This window comes from Monodon monoceros, unplaced genomic scaffold (assembly GCF_005190385.1).
Source record: "Monodon monoceros isolate NGI ecotype Baffin Bay Population unplaced genomic scaffold, NGI_Narwhal_1 Super_Scaffold_19, whole genome shotgun sequence".
Classification (NCBI taxonomy): domain Eukaryota; kingdom Metazoa; phylum Chordata; class Mammalia; order Artiodactyla; family Monodontidae; genus Monodon; species Monodon monoceros.
The window spans coordinates 50,593,894-50,617,190 of NW_021703775.1; the positions used below are offsets into that span (position 1 = coordinate 50,593,894).

The window sequence follows — 23,297 nt, forward strand, 5'->3', positions numbered from 1 at the left end:
GTTCCCCGAGGAGCGGCTCTCTGAGCACGCGCAGCCTGCCCTGAATGCTCCGTGCCACCCTGGCTGTGGACCAAGGCTCGCTCATCTCCAGCCTGTCTCCCACTGCTGAAGGGTCGGGGCTGTTCCAGCGTGTTATCTCCCACTGCACCTCGCACTCCAGAGCGGCCAGGCGATGAGTGACCATCGGCCGTGATCTCAGCAAACCTCTCCCGGGGCGGGTCCAGGTTCCAGAGACGGAATTCCAAGGGACGGTCTGGGCGAGGCCACAATTACTCCAAGGGGACAAGCCTCTCGGGTTGGACATGTCCCTTAGACACCCCTGTCTTTTCTTCATTCCTGTCCCTCCAGTGCCCTAGTTTCACCCTGCAATGGCTGCACTCAGGGTCCTGCACCATTTGCTTTCTCCCTAAAGTGACATAGGTCAAGGTTCAAGAAGAGACTGCTGGTCCAAATCTCCTGTGGGGAGCAAGTTCACCTTGAGGATTAACTCAACACAGATCATATCCTTTCTCAGCCAGAATTAAATAAATCACCAAGACAAACAAGATCGCTTCCTTCCTTATAGTCTCCAAATAGCCTGCCATTCGGAACCTCTCCCACTTTTTGTTTAAAAAAAAAAAAAAAAAAAGTGATGAATGCAGTAAGCACCAGCTGAGCCCCCCCGTCCATGTCTAGATTCTGCGATCCTGGACCTTCCAAGGTCCACTCCTGCCCCCTGCCCAGCATCTCAGAACAGACCAGAGCCTTGTTTCAAATAATCACACCCCTCCCTCTGGCATGGCCACCAGCTTCTGAACCTGAACCCCCAGGGGGCTGTGACTTATTTGGGTGACACAGCCCCAAATCACTGTGTGTTGAATGAATTGTGGCACCTTTGAATTTATCTTCAACATCCCTAGGACAGCCCACTAAGTAATAGACCAGATAGTGAATCTTTTTTTTTTTTTTTAAAGAGAGAATATTCTCCATCATGATTATAAAACCACCTCTCCCATACTCAATTATGTTTCTTCCTACAATTTTAATTCCCACAAGTGGGGTTTGCACATCATGAGACATTCCTGTATCTTGGGGCCTGGACGCGGCACCAGCTCCAGCTCAGGTGCTGAGAAGTGGGCTGGAAGGACTCATTTGTGGCTGTGACATGGGTTAGGGCTGTGGCCTCCTGACCTGTTAACTTCTGAGTCTTCCCCATTCTTCCATCTGGTTAATCTTTCTAAACACAGCTCCAACCAGATTACTCCACCTCTGCCCCAAAACTTCCACCAGCTCCCCTCTGTCTACAAGGAAGAGGATCGAGGCCCAATTCCTGGCCTTCAAAGCCTTCCACACCAGCCTCACAGCCTTATCTTTCCCTGGGTGCTCGCACTAACCCTGTGCTTACAGATCATGCAGGTCGGCACCTTCAAAGGCTTTGCTGATTCACTGATTTGGATCCCAAGTCCTCAACACAGAGACCAAGAGATCTAAAGTTCCACTCGGATCAACAGAGTAGAGTCCTGCTGAATCATGGCACCTGGGAGCTGGAAGGTCCTAGACTTTGCCTGGTCCAATACTGTCACTTTGAAAAGAAAGACTCCCAGAAACAGAGCGATGAAGTGACTCGGTTCAGATCACATAATCAGATTGAGACTAGGGTCAGAGGTTGAACTAAGACTGAGAACCCAAGGGCCCAAGGGTTTCCAGAGCAGAGAAGAGAAATTAACAGACTTTTTGGTTTTCGTGGGCTTCCAGCACCTGTTTTAGAAAGGGATTCAGAAGCTCTGGCAGCCCCTTCCTCACAGAACCGAACAAGAGTTTCTGAGCGGCACAGAGAAGACAGTGAACAGCCCACAGTGCTCCCCAGCCTGTGTACGCCCGGAGCCAGGTGGCCTTCGGGAAGGAGAGCAGAGGCGCTGGGCGGGGAGGCCGTGGTGGGGTGGGTAGAGGTGGTGGCAATCCTGCGCTTTGCAGGCTCGGTCTGTAACAAGGGTAGAAGTGGGCCAACGAAGTGTCTGCTTTTGCAGCACGTGTGGTAATAAGAGCAAAACCTTGCAGGCTTGATAGCACTGCCTCTGTCATTCAGGTTGGACAAGCACACACTCCATGGCAGTGACAGGTGAGAGACAGAAAAGGGGATGTATAGACTCAGGCATAATCTGCCCAGGGCAGACATCGACTCTCAGGTTCAGAAGGGACCTTGAAAGCCATTAAGTCCCCTTCTTCTCAAAGCTTCAGTCCACTTGACAATATGCCCATCTGTGCTTTTGCTTGACTGTCCCCCGTTACAAGAGATGAAGCAGCAGGCTCTGACTGTCACTGCAAAGCGCTTTCTGCTTGTATAGGCCCTTCAATCCACTGGCATCTGCTGGAGGCCCCACAGGGAGGGTGCAGTGCACGAGACCTTATAAATCTCTTCTCCATCAAAATCTACCTGTCCCATTTCTTATCACCAGGAGGCCAGATTCCTTCCTTGGCTCCCGGGGTAGCTAGTCTCTAAAGGTGGCCCCAATGAGCCACATCTCCTAGTATTCAGGGCCTCCTGTAGTTCCCTCCCACAGTGAATGGGGCTGGCCTGTAACTCACTCTAACAGCAGGATGGGGCAGAGTGGTGCTGTACCAGTTTCAGGACTAAGCCTTCGGAGAGCCTGGCAGCTTCTACTTTTGCACTTTGGGGGAGCCCTGAGCTGCCATGTAAGAAGTCTGGCTACCCTGGAGACCCCATGTGGAGAGGGAGAGGCTCCGATACCTCACAGAGTGAGAGGGAGGTCCAGCCGTGCCCGCATCCCAGCTGAGCCCCAGCCTCCAGCTACCGGCCACAAGGTCCCAGGGGTGTGGGTGAACCCTCTGGTCATCCCACCAAGTCCAGCCTCCTGACATCACATGGAGCAAAAGAACCACCCACAGAACCCGCAGAATCATGAGAGCTAATAAAAGTACTGTTTAAGCCACTATGTTTGGGGCAGTCTGTTACACAACTGTCTTAGGGACAACCACAACGGTTCCCATGAACATTTTGGCACAGATGAGCTGATTGGTTTGGGTAGTGTCATTTGGCAGAGATGCTGGATGCTCAGGTGATGAAACCTTCTGGAGACAGTGTCCTAACCTGAAGGAGTGCCCTAGGAGTGTGACAATCAGGCCCCAGGAAGAGCCAGCAAGAGATCCTTCTGAGTACTAGGTCCTTCCAGGGCCCTCAATCTCATCTCCTAGGCTCTGCTGGGTTTTTTAATGGATGTCAGTGTTTTTAGATCATGATGGCCATGTTCCAACCATCCTACATTTGCAGACAAAGGTAAGGCAGATCCCCTCCCAGGTGGTGTGAAAAGAAAAGAAAAACGCAATGAAGAATACGTTACCATTTTTGAGACTCAGGTTCTCACGGATCTCCTCGTGGTCACAGGGATGAGTGAAGTCAAAGATACTGTGCCCTGTTAGCTCCACCTGTTTCAAAACAAGGTTGGGCTTCATTATTCCTAACACTGAAGAAGAAGTCTCCAAGAGGAAGCTGGGCCCCCTTTTCACATTTGGAGAGAGGGAGGAGGCTAAATCAGGTCTTCTCATGTTCCACTCCACAGGTCCACAGACACACCAGTGTAACAGACTTCATGATGGATGTGGTTCACAAGGGTGGCTCTGTTAATCCAGTCGGCAGAGCTGTCCACCAGGGTGGCCATCAGCAATGCTAAGCCCAATGCCAGGGGTTCTCAGTGTGTTCCTGAGGTTTGAGGCTTGAAATCAGAGAGAAGCAGGGTGGGCATATGCAAGGAGAGGTCAGGAGGGATGTGATCAGAACCTTCCACTAATTTCTACCCCCAAGTGGAAACGCTTTCCCTCCCTTTCTGAAAGAGCCAGAGGAGGGTGTCACCTGTGTGAGTCCCATGAACTTGCTGATGTTTTCTGACAGAAAGATCATGTCGCCATCTTGGGTCACGACGGCAATGAAGCCCTCCAAGGCTTTCAGGTACAAGTTGTCCATCTGCTGGTCAGCCTCAGCTTCAGGCTCACTTTCAGAGCAAACTGGAAAGAGACAGGGGTTGGACGGCTTGCATCAATGTGTTAAGGCAGATGTGACTGGCACGGACGGATGTCTGCCAGGGATGGCTCAAAGGCATTACGCGGATTTTTCTGGAAACGCACACTGCCAACCATCCAAGTGTCCACCACAGGCTCAAGCAGCAGACATCTGATGAACACCACTGCACAGAGGACACCCTGACAGGAGCTCTGCGGGCAGTACGGTTGTTGTGGCCGCATACTTGTGGTACCAGTGGCAGTGGCAGCAGTCGTGGTCACAGATGCAAAGGCAGTTACAGGAGTAGTCAGCCCGATAATTTTCCCTAATGGATGTTGAACAAGGACAGCATATCAGGTACTGCACTGAGCATGCTATATAATCTTCAAGACACCTGTGGGGCAAGTACTATTTTTTGGTCTCATCTTACAGATGAGGCCTGGAGAGGTTAAGTCATTTGCCCAAGGTTATAGAGGTTGTAGCTAGTGAACTCAGGCAGCTGAATACAGAAGCCACACTCGTAACCACTCATAGGCTTTGGACTATTCCTCCTGCTAGGCTTTTATGACTCTGCGTAAGTAACAACCTCTTTGAATATTAGTTTCCTCAGCTAAATAGAGATGATAGTTCCCATCTCTTTGAGCTGTAAGGATTAAATACGTATGTAAAATGCCTAAAACGTACCAACTATCATGATTCCCTCTCCCTTCTGCCCCTCTATGACACTGTCACCGCCTTCAGATTGCTCAAAACCTGGACGGGGGCTGTGTGGCACACAGAGACACAAATCTAAGTAAAAACCTCAGGTTGACCGAATTGGGCACCCAAGAGGCATACAGACAGTAAGTGCTGAAGGGTTTATAGGAAGAGGGGGTCGCTTTGGGGTGGTCAGAGACAACTGTTTAAAGAAGGGCATTTGAAGACACGCGTGAAAAACAGGGATCTCACTCTGTTAAATGAAAGGAGGGCTTTCTGGGCCTAGTGGGTTGGGCCGACACTGGAAAGCATAGAGGTGGCAGAGCCTGGAGAAAGCTCCCTCCAGGGACGGAGAACAGGTCCACCTGGCTGAAGAGGAGGGTCCACTTCCCAGGCTTATCGACTGGCCTCACGACGTGGGTCCAGTGGCCTGGAGCAGTGCTTTGGGGAGATTCATCTGGCAGTGGCGTGCAAGGCGGTTTGGAGTGAGGACCAGAGGTGTGAAGCCACGTGAGGTGGCTGCTGCTGCTGTGCTGGTGGCAGGCTGCAGAGGTGGTTGCTAGGGGCAACCTGGGAAGGCGTCCACTCCCCAGCCAAGCGCTTTGAGGAACCTTGGCCTATGAAGTATACCTCTGCTATGTGCAAAAGGCAGACTCAGCTCTTGTCCCAGCAAATACAGCTCTCAGGCCCCAGACCCTTGGCTGTTATGGCTCAGACCACAGACTTTATTTCAGCCCTGCTTCTCCTAGCTCATTATTTAACTCCAAATATACATTCACTTATAAAAATTTCTATTCATCCAGTACAAACATCAAGCCCAGTATGCCTCCCTTAATTTACAGAACAAGAGGATGAGAGAATAATTTGTCACTTATAAACGTTAACATTCGCTTAACCAAAAAAAAGGAGTCTTTCAAACTGAGACTGTTCTAGGGAATGTAAACTGCAATGCATTTATGGGCCACTTGGCAAGGGACACATGGATGCTGTGAAATGAGGTTCAAGGGCCTTTCTGGAAGGGCACTGGATTTATTTGGTTCTCTTTTCCCTTGAGCTCCTAAATTTAAGCTCTGGGCCATACGCTGTTATTCCTCAAGAAGAACAAATCCAAATTAGAAGATGTTCCTACCAAGGGGCCTCAGTGGCACCACTGTGGACCGTCCACCTTCAGGACACAGGATCGGTGAATGTGCAGAGGTCACTCATGCTGCCCAGGGACAGGCCAGCCTTTAGAGCCAAGAGTTGGGCCATACAGAGTGAGTAGTAGCCTAGTGACTTCCCTCTGTTTTGCTAAAATGGTAGAATGGAATGAGGGACATTCTTTCCTCTTCATAACCTGATTCAGGTGGCTAGCCTATGGGAGGGGAGACTGTCTGGGAACGGCCTTTTTACCACACACATACCCACACTTGATCCCTGCTTCGGGCACCTGCCATCTAACTGGTTAGCTGAACTGATGACAGCGAACCAAAGTTCCAGGTGTGGGTGGTGCCTCGGTCAATGTTCGTGCTCTGGGTTAACACCTATATTTAAACAAGGGCTGCAGGAGAGACCATGACTTGACTCAGTGCTTTCAAATTGGAGCGTGCACCGGAACCACTGAGAAAACTTGCTAAAACAAGGATTTCCGAGCCCAGGGCAAAGTAAGAATGTGGGGCCTCTTGCTGAAACATTAAACCATGCCCAGGGCCCTTCTGTGCGGGACCGCACAGGTCACACAGAGTCATGGAGCCACCCTGGATGTGCCCCCTGCCCAGAGTTCCTGAGTCGGTAGGTCTCAGATTGGGGGCTGAGAATGTGCTTTTCTAACAAGTTCTCACGTGATATGGATGCTGGTGGCCCTAAGACCACAGGTGGAGAATCAATGCCTTAACTCAAGGTCCTAAGAGCGACCCTAATGCCGGGAAAACCAAGTTTGGCGGGTGGTGACCTATTTGGGGGATGGGTGAGGAGAGGTTTTCAGCACTGTTAAAAATCACACCAGAGAGGTGAGCACCTTCTCCAGACAGCAGAGGCCAGCCCTGTGATTTCTGGCCTATTGAGATTTTCTTCTCTTCAATGTCTTTGATCTCAGTGGCAACACTGACTTCTAAATCTGGAGTAATCCCAAGACAACCCTATTTGGGTTAACTAGGCCCAGAGGAAATAGTTCTGCTTAAAATTTCCTGTTTTTTAACAGTTCCGACACAGCCAAACTGGTTTCCATCCGTGCCCAGTACACTTGCTTCCAGGAGGTGGCGAAATTGGCTGTAGCAGCTGGCCAGCTGGCCTCCAGGAGGGAGGGAGAGGGGTGCACAGGGCCCAAGAATGGAAACAGAACATCTTGGAACTGAAGTCACCAGGGCTGGGGGGCCAGGAAGCCAGCAGGCCGGCCCCCAGGAACCCTGGGACAGCAAGGCCTCTTTCGTCTGTGGGAGGCTTTGCTGCCGCAGCACCTGCCTATACTCCTGGGGGCTTCGGAAGGAACCTGGCCAGCGTGCTGTCAGCCTGGAGCTGAGGGTGGAAACTGCGGGGCCGGATGCAGCCCTTCACCCGAGGGGCCGAGGGCTCAGGCACATCATCCAGCTGAAGACAGCTCTGCCTTCTCCTCTGCTCTTTCTCGGGAGCATCACATCTTCCGATGGGATCATTAATCTCTGACTCAGTGCTAAGCACATAGAAAATTCCTTCATTCACTACGCAGTTATTGTGCTCCTGCTACATGTCTGCCCCATGCTGGGCACGAAGCAGGAGATCAGTCAGGTCATCTGTCAACAAGTGATGCTTACTAGATGCTCAGGCCTGTCCTAGGCAAAGTCAGGTGTAAGAGCATCCTTTCCCTCAAGGAATCCACAGACTGGTGGGGAAGAGAAAGATGAACCGCCGTAAGGCTGCACAACAATCCAGAAGAGACCCTTGGTGCCGAATAAAGAGGAACCCACAGTAGGTGCTCCATAAACCCTCAGCAGGGTCTTTAAATTGCCTTGGGCTCCAGGTCTCAGTTACTTGCTTCCCAGGACCCTTCAGGGTCTGACCCCAAAGAAGAGAGGTGGGTCATGCAGATCAGAGGCACTCTGCAGAGATGCAGCATGCTGGGCCCAGGAGCACAACAAGGTTCTTTAATGCTAAAAATAGCCCCGGTAAACAGGCTTTGATGACTCCCCACAGCCAGGATATGCGCGGGCTGAGGTTTCGGAGCACTTTTTCCGGAGCACCGCGCATTTCCTTCAGGCAGCACCACGCGGGGGGTGGAGGGGGGACGGGACCCGAGGGGCAGCAGGAGCTGGGCGTCTGGGGCGAGCGGGCAGGTGGCAGGGCAAACGCTCCTGACCGGGCCTCTGGGACCAGATCGTCCCAGGGCTGCTGGTCAGGGTGCATTTTTATTCCACCAGGGTTATTTTACCTCTGTTCCTAGTCTGGGAAGTTCCAGGAGTGTTTTGACTGGTCTTCAAACCACCCTGATGTGATCCTCCTGGTGCAGATGTGCTGTGCAGATGTGTCACCGGGTAGTTATCAACGAAAGGGCTTTCCTCTTACACCAATTCTTCCCTCCGGCCCATAGACCCACAACTACACCCAGCCATGGGTGTGCTGACTGCAAAAGCAGACCCAGTCAAGCCATGAGGAAACTACTTTTTTTTTTTTTTTTTTTTTTGGGACACGGGCCCCTCCCTGCTGTGGCCTCTCCCGCTGCAGAGCACAGGCTCCGGACATGCAGGCTCAGCGGCCACGGCTCACGGGCCCAGCCGCTCCGCGGCATGTGGGATCTTCCCAGACTGGGGCACGAACCCGTGTCCCCTGCATCGGCAGGCGGACTCTCAACCACTGCGCCACCAGGGAAGCCCGAGGAAACTATTTTTGAATTACTTACTGGGTCATTAGCCCAACCTTTAAACTCCACCATTGCCTGGTAGTAGGCTTGGGCTACCCTCACATCTTTGGCAGAAGGCACTGTGTTTTATCTGACCTTGCAGGCCTCCCAAAGGGCTTTGAAAGTCCACCATTAGAAATTCATTCCTTTATTCTGTGCATAACTTACTATCCTATCTCACTTCTCTGTGTTACCCTTCATAAGATGTCGTGCTGGGCTGGGGTCAGTACATACCTGCTGACTGACCAGAGTTTTTTGGTTTAAGTTAAGGGAATGATCTGAACAAAGCATCTCTAGAAGAGATTGTACGATTAGCTGCTCTCAGCCATTAACATTCTGGCATGAATCAGCCTCTTAGCTCTTCACCAAACAGGACAGAAAAAGGCCTTGGTTTGGAAGGTGAGTGGGGCAAGCGGGTGAGACAGGAAAAAAAAAAAAAAAAAAGTAGAGGTGAAAGCCTGGGAAAAGAAGTCCGAACGGGGGGACCTAAGAGGGCACCAGAAACCATATCTGCCTCCACAATTTTCCCTCTGGTCTCACTCTTTCCTGCATGAAAAGGTCATGGCGAAAAACTAAAATCACTTGTCCCACATTTTAATGTCTTTCCCTTAGTAGTCTAGAGACGAGGAAATCATAATCTCTTGTTAAGACTGATGTCTTCACTAAGCAAATGCCAATGAATTAATAATAAACCTGACATTTGTCTTAGAAAGCTTGCTGCACATTGACCTCTAGCTCTCATGTAAAATGAATTTGATTTTACCTCATATGAGGATGGGGGAAGCCAAAAATCAATTTTATAGTGAAAAGCCAGCTCTGCATAGCTACCACTGTTTAAGGCTGCCTGAATGCAGGAGTGAACCTCATCTGGTTACAGTTTGCAGAGCTCCTCTTGAAAGAGGATTTAAGACAATCAAGTGGTATTTCCACTGATGTTCCCGTCAGAGTGTGTTCTGTTCTCGGCCCAGCGTGGAAGCTAATATCATAAAGCTATTGTTTCAGTTTGCTTCCTGTGATACAAATCTCAATCGGCCGCCCAGACTCCCAGCCTGAATTTCTCAGCATTGAGGTTTCCTCTCCAACATTCCCACACAGAACAGCCTACTGTGAAAATCAAAGGGAAACGTGTTACTAAGTAAAGAAGAAACTTTTCTAAAGCAAAACCTGGTCTTTTTTAGCCTTTTGAACTCTGAGGTATGCAACCAGCTATTTCCTATCATAAAGTGAGCCAACATCGGCGCTCACCTTTGTTAGAAATGCTTCAATAATGGATCTGTGGTTTGTTTTGACTTGGGAAAGCTCGGCAACTCTGCATTTTGCTAGAAATTGCCAGAAGGTGGTAAGAGGACAGTAAGGGTTTACACTGGGTTTTCATTTACATCATTTTTTCCAGAAGACTACTCTTATTATAAATCAATTTGCTTGTTCATAGTAAGTTTTATCTCTTAAGCTATAACTTACTGAGAGCCCATATGTGGCAGGCAAGAGGAAAAGGGCTTTCATATCCAATGTCCACGGTAAGTACTGGTATCCTCTTTGTGCGGATGAGAAAGTAAAGCTCAAAGGTAGTCAAGAGGTTTTCACAAGGCTGCAGAGAAGGAAGGCAGCCCGACTGAGGTTCCAGGGCAGGTCCAACTGTCCACAAATCCTGTGCTCCTTTTCGCTGCATTGCATGTTTTGAAGAAGCAAAATGTGATTTAAAAAGAACAAGATCCTGTCTCGCATATAATTCCTAAAAACGATAACAACAATTGGTCTAAAGAATGTGTGGCAGCGGCCTGGAAGAGAAGGTACAGAAAGCCATCCATCTCCTCCTCCCCCAGGTGATGCATGTTTTATGAGAACTGCTCCTGCAAGGACACCCAGACCAGATGGCCAAATGTGGACACTTTTTATCCTTTTCTGTAATTTCTTTCCTCGGGACTGAGAGGACCAGAGCTGACACGCTGAGGGCTCTGGTCAGTCCAGGGCCAAGCCCAGCCAGAGCACAGGCACTTTGCTTCCACACTTGCAACCGCCCTGGGAGGGGATGTGTTGATGTCTCGCTGTGGCCACTCTGGTCCTATCTCCCTGGGCATATCTGGCACACAGGGGGTTCACGCCAGCACACATGCAGGCAGATGTGCTCAGAGCCTCCAATATGTGTCCTGTCCAAGCCAACCCTGAACCACTGAGGGGGACGGTTATGCATGGGAGAGCTCGGAAACCAAGGCCGTGCACCAAGAGCAAGGGTAGAAACAGTCACTGAGTGTGGGAGGACCTCCTGCAGACCCCAATGCTCAGGGCCAGCCCCTGGTGCCTCTGTTTAACTTTGGTTCCTCCTCCAAGGGAGAACCCTCCCCTTCCCCCAGTCCTCAGCCCTCATCGACATCTCCGCCTGGCCAGGTTTGCAGAATGCTCCTGCCCTCCATGTCTCTCTTCCCATGGATTCAAAAGGACTTGAACTCCAGGCGCTAAGTGTGTGACTTGGAGCAACCTTAACTTCGCTGTGCCTCACTTTTCATCATCTGTGAAATGAGGAGAAACATCCTACAAGTCCAAATTCAATCAGAGAGATGTCCCAGGATTAATGTATTACTCCTTTCGGGGCTCCCTGCTGGTGGAGGAACAGGGGTGGTGGTGGTGGAAGGAAGCAGCGACAAACCCAAAGAAATCGGTGTCTAAGAGGGGAATCCCAAGTATTGTAACAGGGAAGTTGAGATGTTTCTGGGTGTGGGGAAGGGGTCTCCGTTTAGTCATTAAGTCCTCCACTCCCTACTCTGTGCAGATGTAAAGATGATTCCAGCACTACCGGACACTGCCCTCACCTGTCCTGGAGGACAAGCTTCTTTAAAGGAAAAAAGTACACACGTGTCCTGCGATGGCATCTCCAAGCCTTTCTTATACTTCAGCCCATAGTTCCCTCTTCCTGTAGCATCTAGGGTGACAAGTCTGCCATTGTCTTGCACTGTTTCTTTCAAAGTATTTATAGAGCAAGTCTTTGCCCTGGGTTCTCTCCCTCCTGTCTGCTCTTTCTTGAGACTCTTTAGATTTGCAGTCCAGGGTTAGCCCTCCAACCCTTGGATCCACTGAGCTGTCGTCCTACTTTCTGAAAGTCTTCCCCCCATATCCTTCCTGTGCTCCAGGGCCCGGAATAGCACATGCCGGTCTGGCCTCCCCGCCTCACACTAGATTCCCTCTGCTCTGGATTTCTTTCCCAGAATAGCCACTTCATAACAGGATGGCAGAGTCAACCCCACTCCAAGGCACACGGCTCACTCAGGAACACTGAAAAGCCAGCACGAGAGAACCTTCCCTTGCCCGTCCTCCTCCACTCACCACCTTGGATGCTGCCGCCTGCAGTGCCACAGCCAGGTGGGGTGCGGAGGGGCACTGCCCGCTGTCTGGTTTTGTTAAGAAACTGGCAGACTAGAGGGGACTGTCGCATCAGACCTGCCACTGGCAGAATCCCCAGGCCACCTCTTTCTGGTCAGGACTAACAGGAAATGGTATTTTGAAGAAGGTGAGCTCTAAGGGGATAAAAAAAGTTTTGTGAACTTGAGACTTGCAGAGATTATCAGGGGAGGTGAGAATTAGTTGGTTCTGAGGGGAGACTGTTACCTGTCAGGGGCTCCCCGGTGAGTAGCGTGGCTGGGTCTGGTGCTTTACAAACTTTCTCTCAGTTAATGCTTAAAGACACCCCATGCAGTAAGTATTTTAACCCCTTTTAACAGATGAGGAAACTAAGAGCAGAGACACTGCATACTTTGCCTGGCATCCTGGCTAGTAAGAGGGAAAGATCCTATGGGCGCACCTCCGCTCTGGAGAAAGTGGCCAGCGGATAAGCACTAAGATGCTTCCTGAGGATTCACTCACCCTCGACTGGAGTGTGGGTCTGACAGCCAGAGCACGGGAACCGGGGAGCCAGCAAAAGCTGCCCTCATCCTCGCAGCCCTCTCTGTCCCCTCAGCTTCCAAACACTCCCCTGGTCCTGCCCTTGCTCTTCAGTCCGTGGCTGTACTCACTGCAAAGGCCACTGCTGGAAAGATGTTCAACGCAAGAGAACGAAGCGCCAATGACGGCGTTTCTATGGGTGAGAGATCTGCAGAGTGCGCGTTCCCGGGGAGGAAGACCTTCCCTCTGTGCCAGTGGCCTTCCAACTCTGGCCCAGTGGCGCCTCCTGCGTGCGAGGGCACGTGGGGAAGGAGCCCGGGGGCCCGCAGCCTCACCTGAGGACAGGAGCTTGTGTGTACGCAGGAAGCTGATGGCCAGCCGCATGATGGAGGCCTTGTCCAGGTGGGAGCTCACGCTGTGAGGCAGGGGCAGCTCGTGGGCCAGCTCGTAGAAGACCTCCGTCTCCTTGCTCCGCCGGCACCTGGCAGCATCTCGGGACTTCTCCTTCCTCCTCTCCGAGCTACTCCTACATCGAGAGGCAGGGGTTAGTCTCTAGCACGTCACTTGTCATCCCATCACACCCCTGGTCACGACATCCCCGGGACTCCCCACCCACGGCACGGCCGGACCCTCCCGATGAGCTGACGCGGGCTCACGCCAGTCACCTGAGCCGCGGAGAGTCAGCTCTGTACTGTCAGCTCTGCCTTCACGCGTCTCGTGTCTTCTCGGCCGCCTTCCCCTCCTGCGCGCCATGGAGTCCACAACAGGGCTTCACGTGGGTGGGGTTTGAGCAAAGCCTTGCTGATTGAATCAATCCACTGGCAATGCCTGGGACCTGGTCCAGGGCTATCTGGGGACTGAGGTGAATGCCCAGGGACGGAGAGGGAAGGGTGAGGAAGCTGTGGCCAGTGGCCCAGGTGGCTGTGTCAAAGCCTCTGGAGAACAAGATGAAGATCTGCTTCTAGATAAAATGCTCTCAGAGACAATGAAGCCCAGTACGGGACCTTAGATCCCATTTCGTATCAGAGAGTGATTTCCACCGTAAAAATCGAAAATGCCACTAGAGCCCAAGAACAGTCAGCCAGACACCCGTCAGTCTGATGTCCCGACGTGCACACCTCTGAGGGTTAAAAAGGACTGAGCACAAACACGATTCCTCTTTAATCCTGCCAGGACAGGCTGCCAGCAGGCCTCATTTTCCTTCTCCTTGCAGGACAGAGGGCCACTCACCAGCTCTGTACGTTTATATTATTTAACCTGATTAGCCTCAGTTTTCTCATCTGTAAAGTGGTAATACAGTACTTGCCCCACAGAGTTAATGTGAGGATTGAATATGATAACTTCTGTAAAATCTTTTTTTTAATATAAATTTATTTATTTTTCATTTATTTTATTTTTGGCTGCGTTGGGTCTTCATTGCTGTTCACGGGCTTTCTCTAGTTGCGGCGAGCGGGGGCTACTCTTCGTTGCGGTGCACGGGCTTCTCATCATGGTGGCTTCTCTTGTTGGTGGAGCACGGGCTCTAGGTGCGTAGGCTTCAGTAGTTGTGGCACGCAGGCTCAGCAGTTGTGGCTTGCGGGCTCTAGAGCACAGGCTCAGTAGTTGTGGTGCACGGGTTTAGTTACACCGCGGCATGTGGGATCTTCCCAGACCAGGGCTCAAGGCCATGCCCCCTGCGTTGGCAGGCGGATTCTTAACCACTGTGCCACCAGGGAAGCCCCCAACTTCTGTAAAGTCTTTAGTGCCAGGCCTATCCCAATGGTAAGCAGTCAATGTTAGCTAATATCAATAACAAATATATTCATGAAAAGATCATCGTGAGAGTAAAAATGTTACAAAGGAGTACAGTATAATCCTATTTTCATGGAAATGTATTATACATAACACTTCCTATACTAACAACTGTTATTCTTACAGCTATCATGTATATGGTACTTACTATGTTCCAGGGACTGTCTTAAGCACTACTGCACTGGCTTCTTTAATTCTCACAACTACCCCTGGAAGTAGTTGTTATTATTACCCCTAATTTACAGATGAGGAAACAGGTCCATAGAGACTAAGTACAGTAGTCCCCCTTTATCCACGGGGGATTCATTCCAAGCCTCCCAGTGGACTGCCTGACCCCGTAGATACTACCGAACCCTACCTGTACTATGTTTTTTCCTATACTTAATGGGCAGGTAGCGTAAACAGCACAAATACGCTGGACAAAGGGGTGATTCATGTCCTGAATGGGATGGTGGGACACTTCATCATGTTATTCAGAATGGCATGAGACTTAAAACCTATAAATTGCCTATTTCCAGAATTTTCCATTTAATATATTCAGACTGGGGTTGACTGTGGGGAACTGAAACCATAGAAAGTGAAACTGTGGATAAGGGGAGACTGCTGTAATTCACCTGCAGCCTCTGCGCAGGTAAATGGGAAAGTGGGGCTTTGCACCGGGCAGCTGGGCCCCGGAATCCGGACTCCTCTCCATCAATGATGTCTTGCCTCCCTAGGCTCAAAAATGTTACAGTGTCAGGTCAGTGAGGTTAGGAGGAATTTTTTTCTTAGTGCTTCTCTGTATTTTCTTATGTTTCTATAAAAAAAAAAACAAAGCCTGTATTTCTTGTTTAATAAACAAGTTTGTCTTTATTTTTTTAAAAAGGTGTCCAATGCAGTTCACGGCTCTCAAGGCCTCACCCAACCCGCTCCAGCTTGCTCTGTCTATCCTCTCTCCTGAGACTTCCAAAACCAGGGGCTGCTTCTCCTTTTGTTTGGCTGTGCGGCCTGTTATCTAGACTGAAAATTCAGTATTTTGGGATTCCCGGAATGTTGACACGCCGCCTCTCAAACCGCCAAGATGTGGGGCAGAGGCACTGTTTTGACTTTACCACATGCTTCAGTTTAGAACAACAAAACAACCAGCTCCTTGGATGGATCAAGCATCATAGACTCAGACTGCAGGAGGAAACTCCAACAGCTGTTAATGGTCAGGAAGAACCTTCAGAAAAATTGTGAAACGAGTGAAATTGTTTTTCTTGTCCTATCTCCCTTTTCTGTTTCCTTCACCCAATGCACGTTTCCTCCTCTGCCCCTGACTTCCAGCTCTCAGAACTCTCGTCCCTGCACCCCGCGCCTTCAGAACCTGCCCTTAGGATCACCCTGCTCTTCCTCCAGCCTGTAGTGGCAGTTTGTATACTAGTCCCTCTCATTTGCATTTTAATCCTGACCTCTGATTGTGGAGCGAAAACAGTTGCTCGAGGTTTGCACGCATCCTGGCCCAGGAAGGGAGGGTGGGAAGGGGACAGGATGCTACAACTGTACCCATCACACCTGCGTGTCATGAGAGCCAGCGTCTTTAGGACACTGGATTCCACTCTCCAGCACAACCGTCGCGCTCCCCAACAGAAGCATCATCAACGCATGACCAGCCATTAGGGGCCTCTAGAGAAGGCCTCCTGGGTGAAAGAGATACCAGCACATTTACATCGATGTGACATTTACATCAGTGTCTGCATGCATAGCGCTTCCCTTTGCCATTGCCCCTTCTTTGAAGTGGAAGAGCAGACAGAGAGGAAGAGCCAGGGAAGGAAAAGGCCGTCTGGAGTCGGTGCTCTGTCTGCCAGTGGCCTTTGAGATTTGGCTCCTACTACGTTCCCTTGGCCACACAAATGTTTACTGACACCCACTTTTGTGTCAGGTGCTGCACCGAGAACCTTCCGTATATTACTTCATTATAATCCTCTTAACAACACAATTATGGTAGGTATTGTGAGCATATTTACACACTTGGGAACTGAGGCTCAGACATCATCCGTAACTTCTCAAGGTCACAAAGCAAGTGCCTACATAAGCTCTTGGAGGGTGTACAGTCAGTGAGCAGACACTTAGAAGTCCTGAGACATGTGGGTGCTCCCTGTCTAATTCCATCCTCACCCCCTGCATATGAGATGGGCAAGGCAGGCACTGCTGTTGTCCCCATTTCACAGATCTGGAAACTGAGGCCCGACCAGGTTAAGTTACTTACTTAGGGCAGTTCTGCTAATTAGTGGTAGAGCTAGGGCTAGAACCCACCTCTTCTCAGGCCAATACATACTCTTTCTACTGCTTAACAGTTGGAGGTAGTGGCTTTAGCAAGAAATAAAGAAACAGCAACATCTTAACGTTTAGAAAAAGAAAGGTTGAGAATCACATGCAGTCTCTTGGTTTAAAAGTCTGCGCTCCACTTTAGCTACCTTGTTTTTGCAGTTGTGCTCTGGGACCAGCATGACTTTAATTGGATTATCTAGTTAACCTTGACACAGCCCAGAGATATCTGTCTAACGTTGACTCTGGGAAGAACAGACAAACATGTGTAATGCTGCCATATTGAATTAGCAACACGGAAGAACAAGAATAATTAATGCTAAGTGTAAAGGTGAGACCTGCCTTGGCCTAACTGATGCACCCAGGTGACTTCCTCACCCCATCTACCACAGGTTGGGCCTCTCAAGCCAACGGATCAGGGGACGGGAAGTTAGGAGGACTGGTGTCTTAACATGCTGGCCACACACTATCTAGCTATCTGATGTTGAACAAGAAAATGCATTCTCGGTGCCCTGACTGCCTCATCTCTGAAATGGGAGCCATCTCGTGTCTTCTTTGTCAAGATCAAATGAGATGAGGGTAGAAGGACTGGAAGTACTAGAAAGCTCTCCACCAATGAAACCCTCAAGACAGAAAGTAATGATCCCGCTGCCAGGCTAATCTGAGCATTAGTCACGGTCAGACTTTGGCCCTACAGCTGCTCATTGCCAAGTCAACGCTGTCTCAGGGCTGCAGGTGTATTTGTTGGTCAGGCTGATTTTGATTCGTTTGTTGGGTCATGCAGCTGACCCTTCTTAGGTCAATGAGGCTTCATTGTGCCTTATTTTCTCTCCCTAGATGGGTGTTAGAATTCACTGCAATAGACCAGAATTTTTTTTTTAATGATAATTCTAGACATGGCATATTAGAATTCTCTGGTTTTTTTGTAAAAAGATATTTTATCTAAGTTTTCCGGATCATCAGAAAAGACTCAGAAATGTATTTCTTACTCCAGTTGCTCTTTCTACAAAGTCCCTGCTCCTGTCTTTCTTGGTGGTCCTCCTGAGACCACAGGGGGCTCCTGCACAATACATGGTATATGGAACACACCACATGAATGTGGCCCTGGCTGACTGTGTCTTGCGTGGACCCAGAAGTGTTTACTGAGCTCCGTTCCGGACCTTGTGGAGGTGCACATTCCTTGTTCTCGAGGAGTACGCAGTCTGTTTGGGGAGCCAACAAGTTGAAACATGCCCATGAACCAGAGAAATAAACACAGGCAATAAGCACGATAGGTGGTTAAGATAAGAAACAAGCTGATGTCAGCAAACAAGGTCAGGGCAGGCTACCCAGTGAGGCAGGAGTCCAGCTGATCCTAGAAGGACAAGTGGCAATACCTTACAGTGTCTGAGGGGTGCAGAAAGCCCATTTTTTACACTTTATCTCATGTGAATCTCACAAAAGGCCTGAGAGAGAGAAACTCCTATCCCCATTTAATAGATGAAGAAGTGGAGATTTCGAGAGGTAGAGTGACTTGCTAAAAGACATTGTCTCAAACCTAGTTCTTCTGGGTCCAAGATCAAAGGTTCTCCCCTGGAAGCAAGGAAACTGCTATTTATTGTCTACCTTCAACATGGACCAGGCTGTGTTAGATACCTTCCCACCAACTGGATGTCCATGTACACTACAGGAAGACGAGAAGGGTGACGATTTGGAAAAGATACAGTGACATAAAGACTCCATGGTGGGGTAGGGGGGAGATGCTGCCCTTAGGTGAGCACCCACTCACCTCGGAAAAAGACCTGGAACCTTAGGTGTAGGATTAAGAAACAATACCTGAGCTCAAATGGAGTGTGAGTAGGAAGAAGGGGAATCGGTGCAGGATGCAGCCTGCATCACGCACGGCTGGGCGTGTGGTGCAGTGCCATCCGAGGTGACTCTACAATGCTCCATAAAAAAAAGCTGCAGGTCCAGCCTGCATAAATGTCTCTCTCCAAGCTACAGGTGGAGAACAAGCGGTTACTCTCATTTTGGGAGGACATTTCATATACACAAATTTATACGTATTCTCCCCAAGTTAAAAACTCAAATTCTGAAACACTTGATCCCAACTAAGGGAAAAAAAACACTTAGGGACCAGGCAGCCAATCAAAAGATAAGACAAAACTGACGGTCCTAAAGCTTCAGCATGCACATGCTATAACTCAACCAGGGAAAAACCGCTTTGCCCAGAGCTTCATTCTCTTAAAAACTTCTCCTTAACTTTGGGGTTATTGCTCTAAGCCTGGCTTAGAGATCCCTACTTAAGTCAGTAATGGAACCATTATCAGCTCTTGGTCAGCCTGGCTTGCGGCCCCCAAGATGTCACCCACTGCACCAATGGGGCTGCTTGCTTAATTAGTCATAGTCTCCTGATCTTTAGCGTGATTAGGGCTCCCATGCCTAATGCCTGTGGGCCATCAGGGTATCAAAACAATACACCTGTTCCCTATAAGGTTCGAAGGCTTAGAAGCAGAATGGATTTCAGCAGGTTAAGGAGAAAGGCTGAAGCTAATTAAACCAGCTTGGATCAGTCTATTGGCTGGTGGTGAGATTCTAAGCTGTGCCAATTCGCAGAAGGCTGTAAATGGATGAAATGAAGGTCAAATGCGATGGGGAGGGGGCTTTTGTGACACTTCACTGAGGCTGTGCCACTGCTGCACGAGGGCTGCCTGAAGGAAGGAACGTGCCAGCTTCAGGTCCCAGAGATCAGGACGAGTGGCTGCCCTACACATAGGGGTTGATTGCTTCATGGATTAAATTACAGAACAGGACTTCCCCGGCGGCACAGTGGTTAAGAATCCACCTGCCAATGCAGGGGACGCAGATTCGAGCCCTGGTCTGGGAAGATCCCACATGCCGCGGAGCAACTAAGCCCGTGCGCCACAACTACTGAGCCTGCGCTCTAGAGCCCGCAAGCCACAACTACTGAAGCCCGCGTGCCACAACTACTGAAGCCTGCATGCCTAGAGCCCGTGCTCTGCAACAAGAGAAGCCACCGCAATGAGAAGCCCACGCACCGCAAGGAGGAGTAGCCCCAGGTTGCCGCAACTAGAGAAACCCTGCGCACAGCAACAAAGACCCAACACAGTCAAAAATAAATAAATAAAATAAATAAATTTAAATAAATAAATAAATTAGAGCAGAACCAAAGCCGGTGCTTCTCAATCCTGGCTGCTCACCGCAATCATCAGAGAAGCCTCAAAAAACTGATGCCTGGGCTCTACACCTACCCCCAGAGAGTCCTATTTAATAGGCCTGCGGTGCAGCCTATTAAGGGGTTTTGAAGCTTCCCATGTGATTCTCCTGTGCAGCCAGGGCTGGGAACCACTGTTGCAAAGCAGTCAGCTTTAAAATAAAAAGGCTGTTTTTGTGTGTGTTGTTTTGTTTTGTTTTGTTTTGTTGGTGGAAGGAAAAGGAAACTGATATTCACTGATCACTGGGGCTAGGTGCATTTCATAAACATTCTCATCTGATCCTTATTTAAATTATGCAGTGGCATTGGTCCCAATTTTGCAGAGCAATGGATCTCAACTTTAGCCTGCAGGAGAATCACCTGGAGGGCTTAGGTTTCTGAGCCTGTGATCACCTGTCTTTGGAGGACTGAAGCCCTGATCTACTTCTTAAACCTAACCACATCTCTCCCCCTACCATGCACTGTGGCCACACTCACCTAATTTGGAGTCACCATCATAAACCAAACAGTTATTTATCTAGGAGCTCATGCGGCCATCACTGTCCCAGAGGCTGTGACTGACAGAAAGAGAGAAGTGAAAATAAGGAGACAGACTTGAAGCGAGGCCACATAAAAGGCAACAGCCCCTCAAAACAGCCACCTCGGGAGAAGGTACAAACTTTATTCTGGTGAAATGGCCACTGCTCTAAGTATTTTGGGAGGTCCTTTAGAAAGAACCTCAGAGTCACACAAGAAAATCAATCATAATACTTCATAGAACATACATCTTTTTTTTTTTCATAATCATAATACTTCATAGAACATACATCTTTTTTTTTTTTTTTTTTGCGGTACGCGGGCCTCTCACTGTTGTGGCCTCTCCCATTGCGGAGCAATAGGCTCTGGACGCGCAGGCCCAGAGGCCATGGCTCACGGGCCCAGCCGCTCTGCAGCATGCGGGATCCTCCCGGACCGGGGCACGAACCCGTGTCCCCTGCATCGGCAGGCGGACTCCCAACCACTGCGCCACCAGGGAAGCCCGAACATACATCATTTTAAACCCCAAACGACATTTATCCTGTGTAGCCACCCCCTTTAGTCACCAGACTTGGCTGTGGATGGGTCTCAGTTGTTTGAAAGAATAAAATATGCCCTCAAAGATAAGGCCTTGCCACAGTTGAAAGTATTGAAAAGAATGGTCTTCGGCTCTGAAGGCAATTCCAAAGGAGTGGCAAAATATTTTAAAAGACGGTGGTGTTGGCCAACTTTCTGGGATATTCTGATGTTTGCCGAAGACAGTAGTGATGCGTAAGGGAATCTATTATATAGATTATATATTATATAGGAAAGGAAAGGGCATCAAAGTTAGCCAGTCAAAATGGAAGAAATTACATTAGCAAATTCAGGAGAAACTGGGCAGATCAGACAGAGCTCCACAAGGGGGAAAGGCATCAATACACTTCAAGATGCATGCCTCTGTGAGAGGCCTGGTCTCTGCGCTGAAAGAGAGCACAGCCCAACTGAGAGATAAGACTAATACTCCAGACTAGTGTATCAAAAGCCCTAAAAGCAGGGGTACAAAGAAGAGGTCAGGGCTGGAGTGGCTAAAACAAGAACAGATATTTTCACTCAGCCCTGCCCTGAAGGAAGAATCCTGGGAAGTGTCTCATTTCTCAACCTCCCCACCTCCCCTCCCCTGGGGCTAAGCCCCCAGCTCCCTGACCCACTCTGGTGGTCTGTGTCCCTGAAGACAGGGCCTGGACTGCATTCAGAGCTGACAGTAATGTCTGGGGCCCACCCAACATGGCCCTCTAATGGTCAAATCTGCTCGGGGCCCACTGGAGATGCTTATCTGGTGGCCTTCTAGGCCCCAGGCAGCCTTGGGGAAGAGAGCAGCAGACCCAATTACCAAGCAGCCCCATAGGTGTAGCCCATCTGGGGCTCCAGATAACCCAGCTCCTTACGTCATCTGAGGACATGTGCAGTCTCCAGCCCAGCTGGGAAAAGCGTGCATGCACAGGAGTGACAGTGACGATCTGTGTCTATGCTGAGCTTCACCAAGCCCAAACCTTAGCGGGGTTCTCTATTCAACATATTAGTGAGTAATACGGCTTTACATTTGTATCACTCATTACACCTTATAAAGCACTTTATATGTTAATCTGTAAATCTCGCCCAGTAAGATACAAAGAGCAGGTACCGTTATTCCCTTTTTAGAGATGAGGAAAACTGAGGCTCAGAAAGGTAATGGGAATGTGTGGAGCTGGAACCAAACCCCTGAGCTCTGACTTTTTCAAGGATATGTGAACAGAGAGCCCATTGGCAAGCAGCACTAGCTGTGTCACACAATTGGAAATAGACCTTCATTATGCATTACCATCTCATAACCTAGTTTAAGATATCACTTTTTAAAAAGGCTTTGGTGGAATAAGGGTAATGCATATTTAGTGCAGGCAATTTTGAAAATACAGAAAGGTATAAAGAAAAGAACTGAGCTCTCACTGGATTTATGATTGTTATTTAACATTTTATCACATTTTACAGAACTCTTTAGAAATATTCCTAACAGCCAGCAATAGCATATTGTATGGGTGGATCACAATGCGCTTGACAGATGTTCAGAAATGATTTCTAATTTCCAGCTGTTATAAACAACACTAATGATAACTACCTTTGTATCAGGTGTTGCTTTTTAATTTATTTTTATAACACAAGATGGCACATATCCAGCTTGCCGCCAGCTCCCCATGGCTTCCTCACCGTGATCGCCTCTGAAAGTTGAGGAGATGAATTTGGTAACAGCATCTTCAGGATCATGGCCACCATTACTGAATGTGGAGCCCCAGAGGAAGTGCTGCAGAAGGAGATACCCGGGGAAGGAAAGCGGGGTGTGCGCACTGTCTCAGCAACGTTCCCTGCCCTCTGACCGGCTCTCTCGGGCTTCCTCTTCCCCTCATGCAGTGTCCAGGTTAAAACGTCTGAAGAAAGATGACCAACCGTACTGAACCTGGAGAATCCAGTTCTGCGAAGATGGCCACTCTTGTGGGTCTGCAGGACCTCATGCCCCAGTGTAAAAATAAGGTTTTCTTTCCACCTACCCCGATCTCGGCATGTCTAGTGCACTGACAGAGAAGACTCCCCACAAAGACGGGAGGAAAGCGTGCGTCCACAAGGAGCATTTGCCTGGCTCCCCACTGTTCTCTCCGGCCTCTGATGCCCGCTACTGCCCGAGCCCCTCCACTGTGCAGACTCCAGCTGAGGGACTAATTAACCTCAGCAAGCTGAAGGGCTGCTGCTGCTACAGTTAAGAAAGAACCACACGCAGCGCTTGTCGTTTGATAAAGAACTCTCATCACACTGCCTCTGACTTAATCCTGAAACAATCTGGGGAGGTAGGAGTGTATCATCCCTATTTCACACATGACGAAACAGACTCCAAGGACATGTTAGTGACATGCCTGGTGTCACCCAGTGATGGAGCTAGCACTCAAACCTGCCATTTGACCCTAAATCCTATACTCTTGATGACAATCAGGCAACCTTCCCCAAAATGCCCATAAGCAGATCCCTCTCACAAGTTCACAAGGTTTAGCTGAGCCGGGGGTATCGGGGGT

At 49.5% G+C, this 23,297-nt stretch overlaps 1 protein-coding gene across 2 annotated transcripts in view; it reads right to left on the reverse strand.

Moving 5' to 3' along the window:
* EPAS1 (endothelial PAS domain protein 1) overlaps window positions 1-23,297 on the reverse strand; it is an 88,716-nt gene that overhangs the window by 26,666 nt on the left and 38,753 nt on the right. The window contains exons 2-4 of one of the 2 annotated variants that reach the window (XM_029231443.1): window positions 12,749-12,939; window positions 3,848-3,999; window positions 3,339-3,423 (exon numbers count right to left, since the gene is read on the reverse strand). In XM_029231443.1, the coding sequence (XP_029087276.1) occupies window positions 3,339-3,423; window positions 3,848-3,999; window positions 12,749-12,939 (428 nt within the window). Of the gene's footprint in view, window positions 1-3,338; window positions 3,424-3,847; window positions 4,000-10,001; window positions 13,883-23,297 lie in introns of those variants that run through there. The other variant, XM_029231444.1, reaches the window with a different exon arrangement.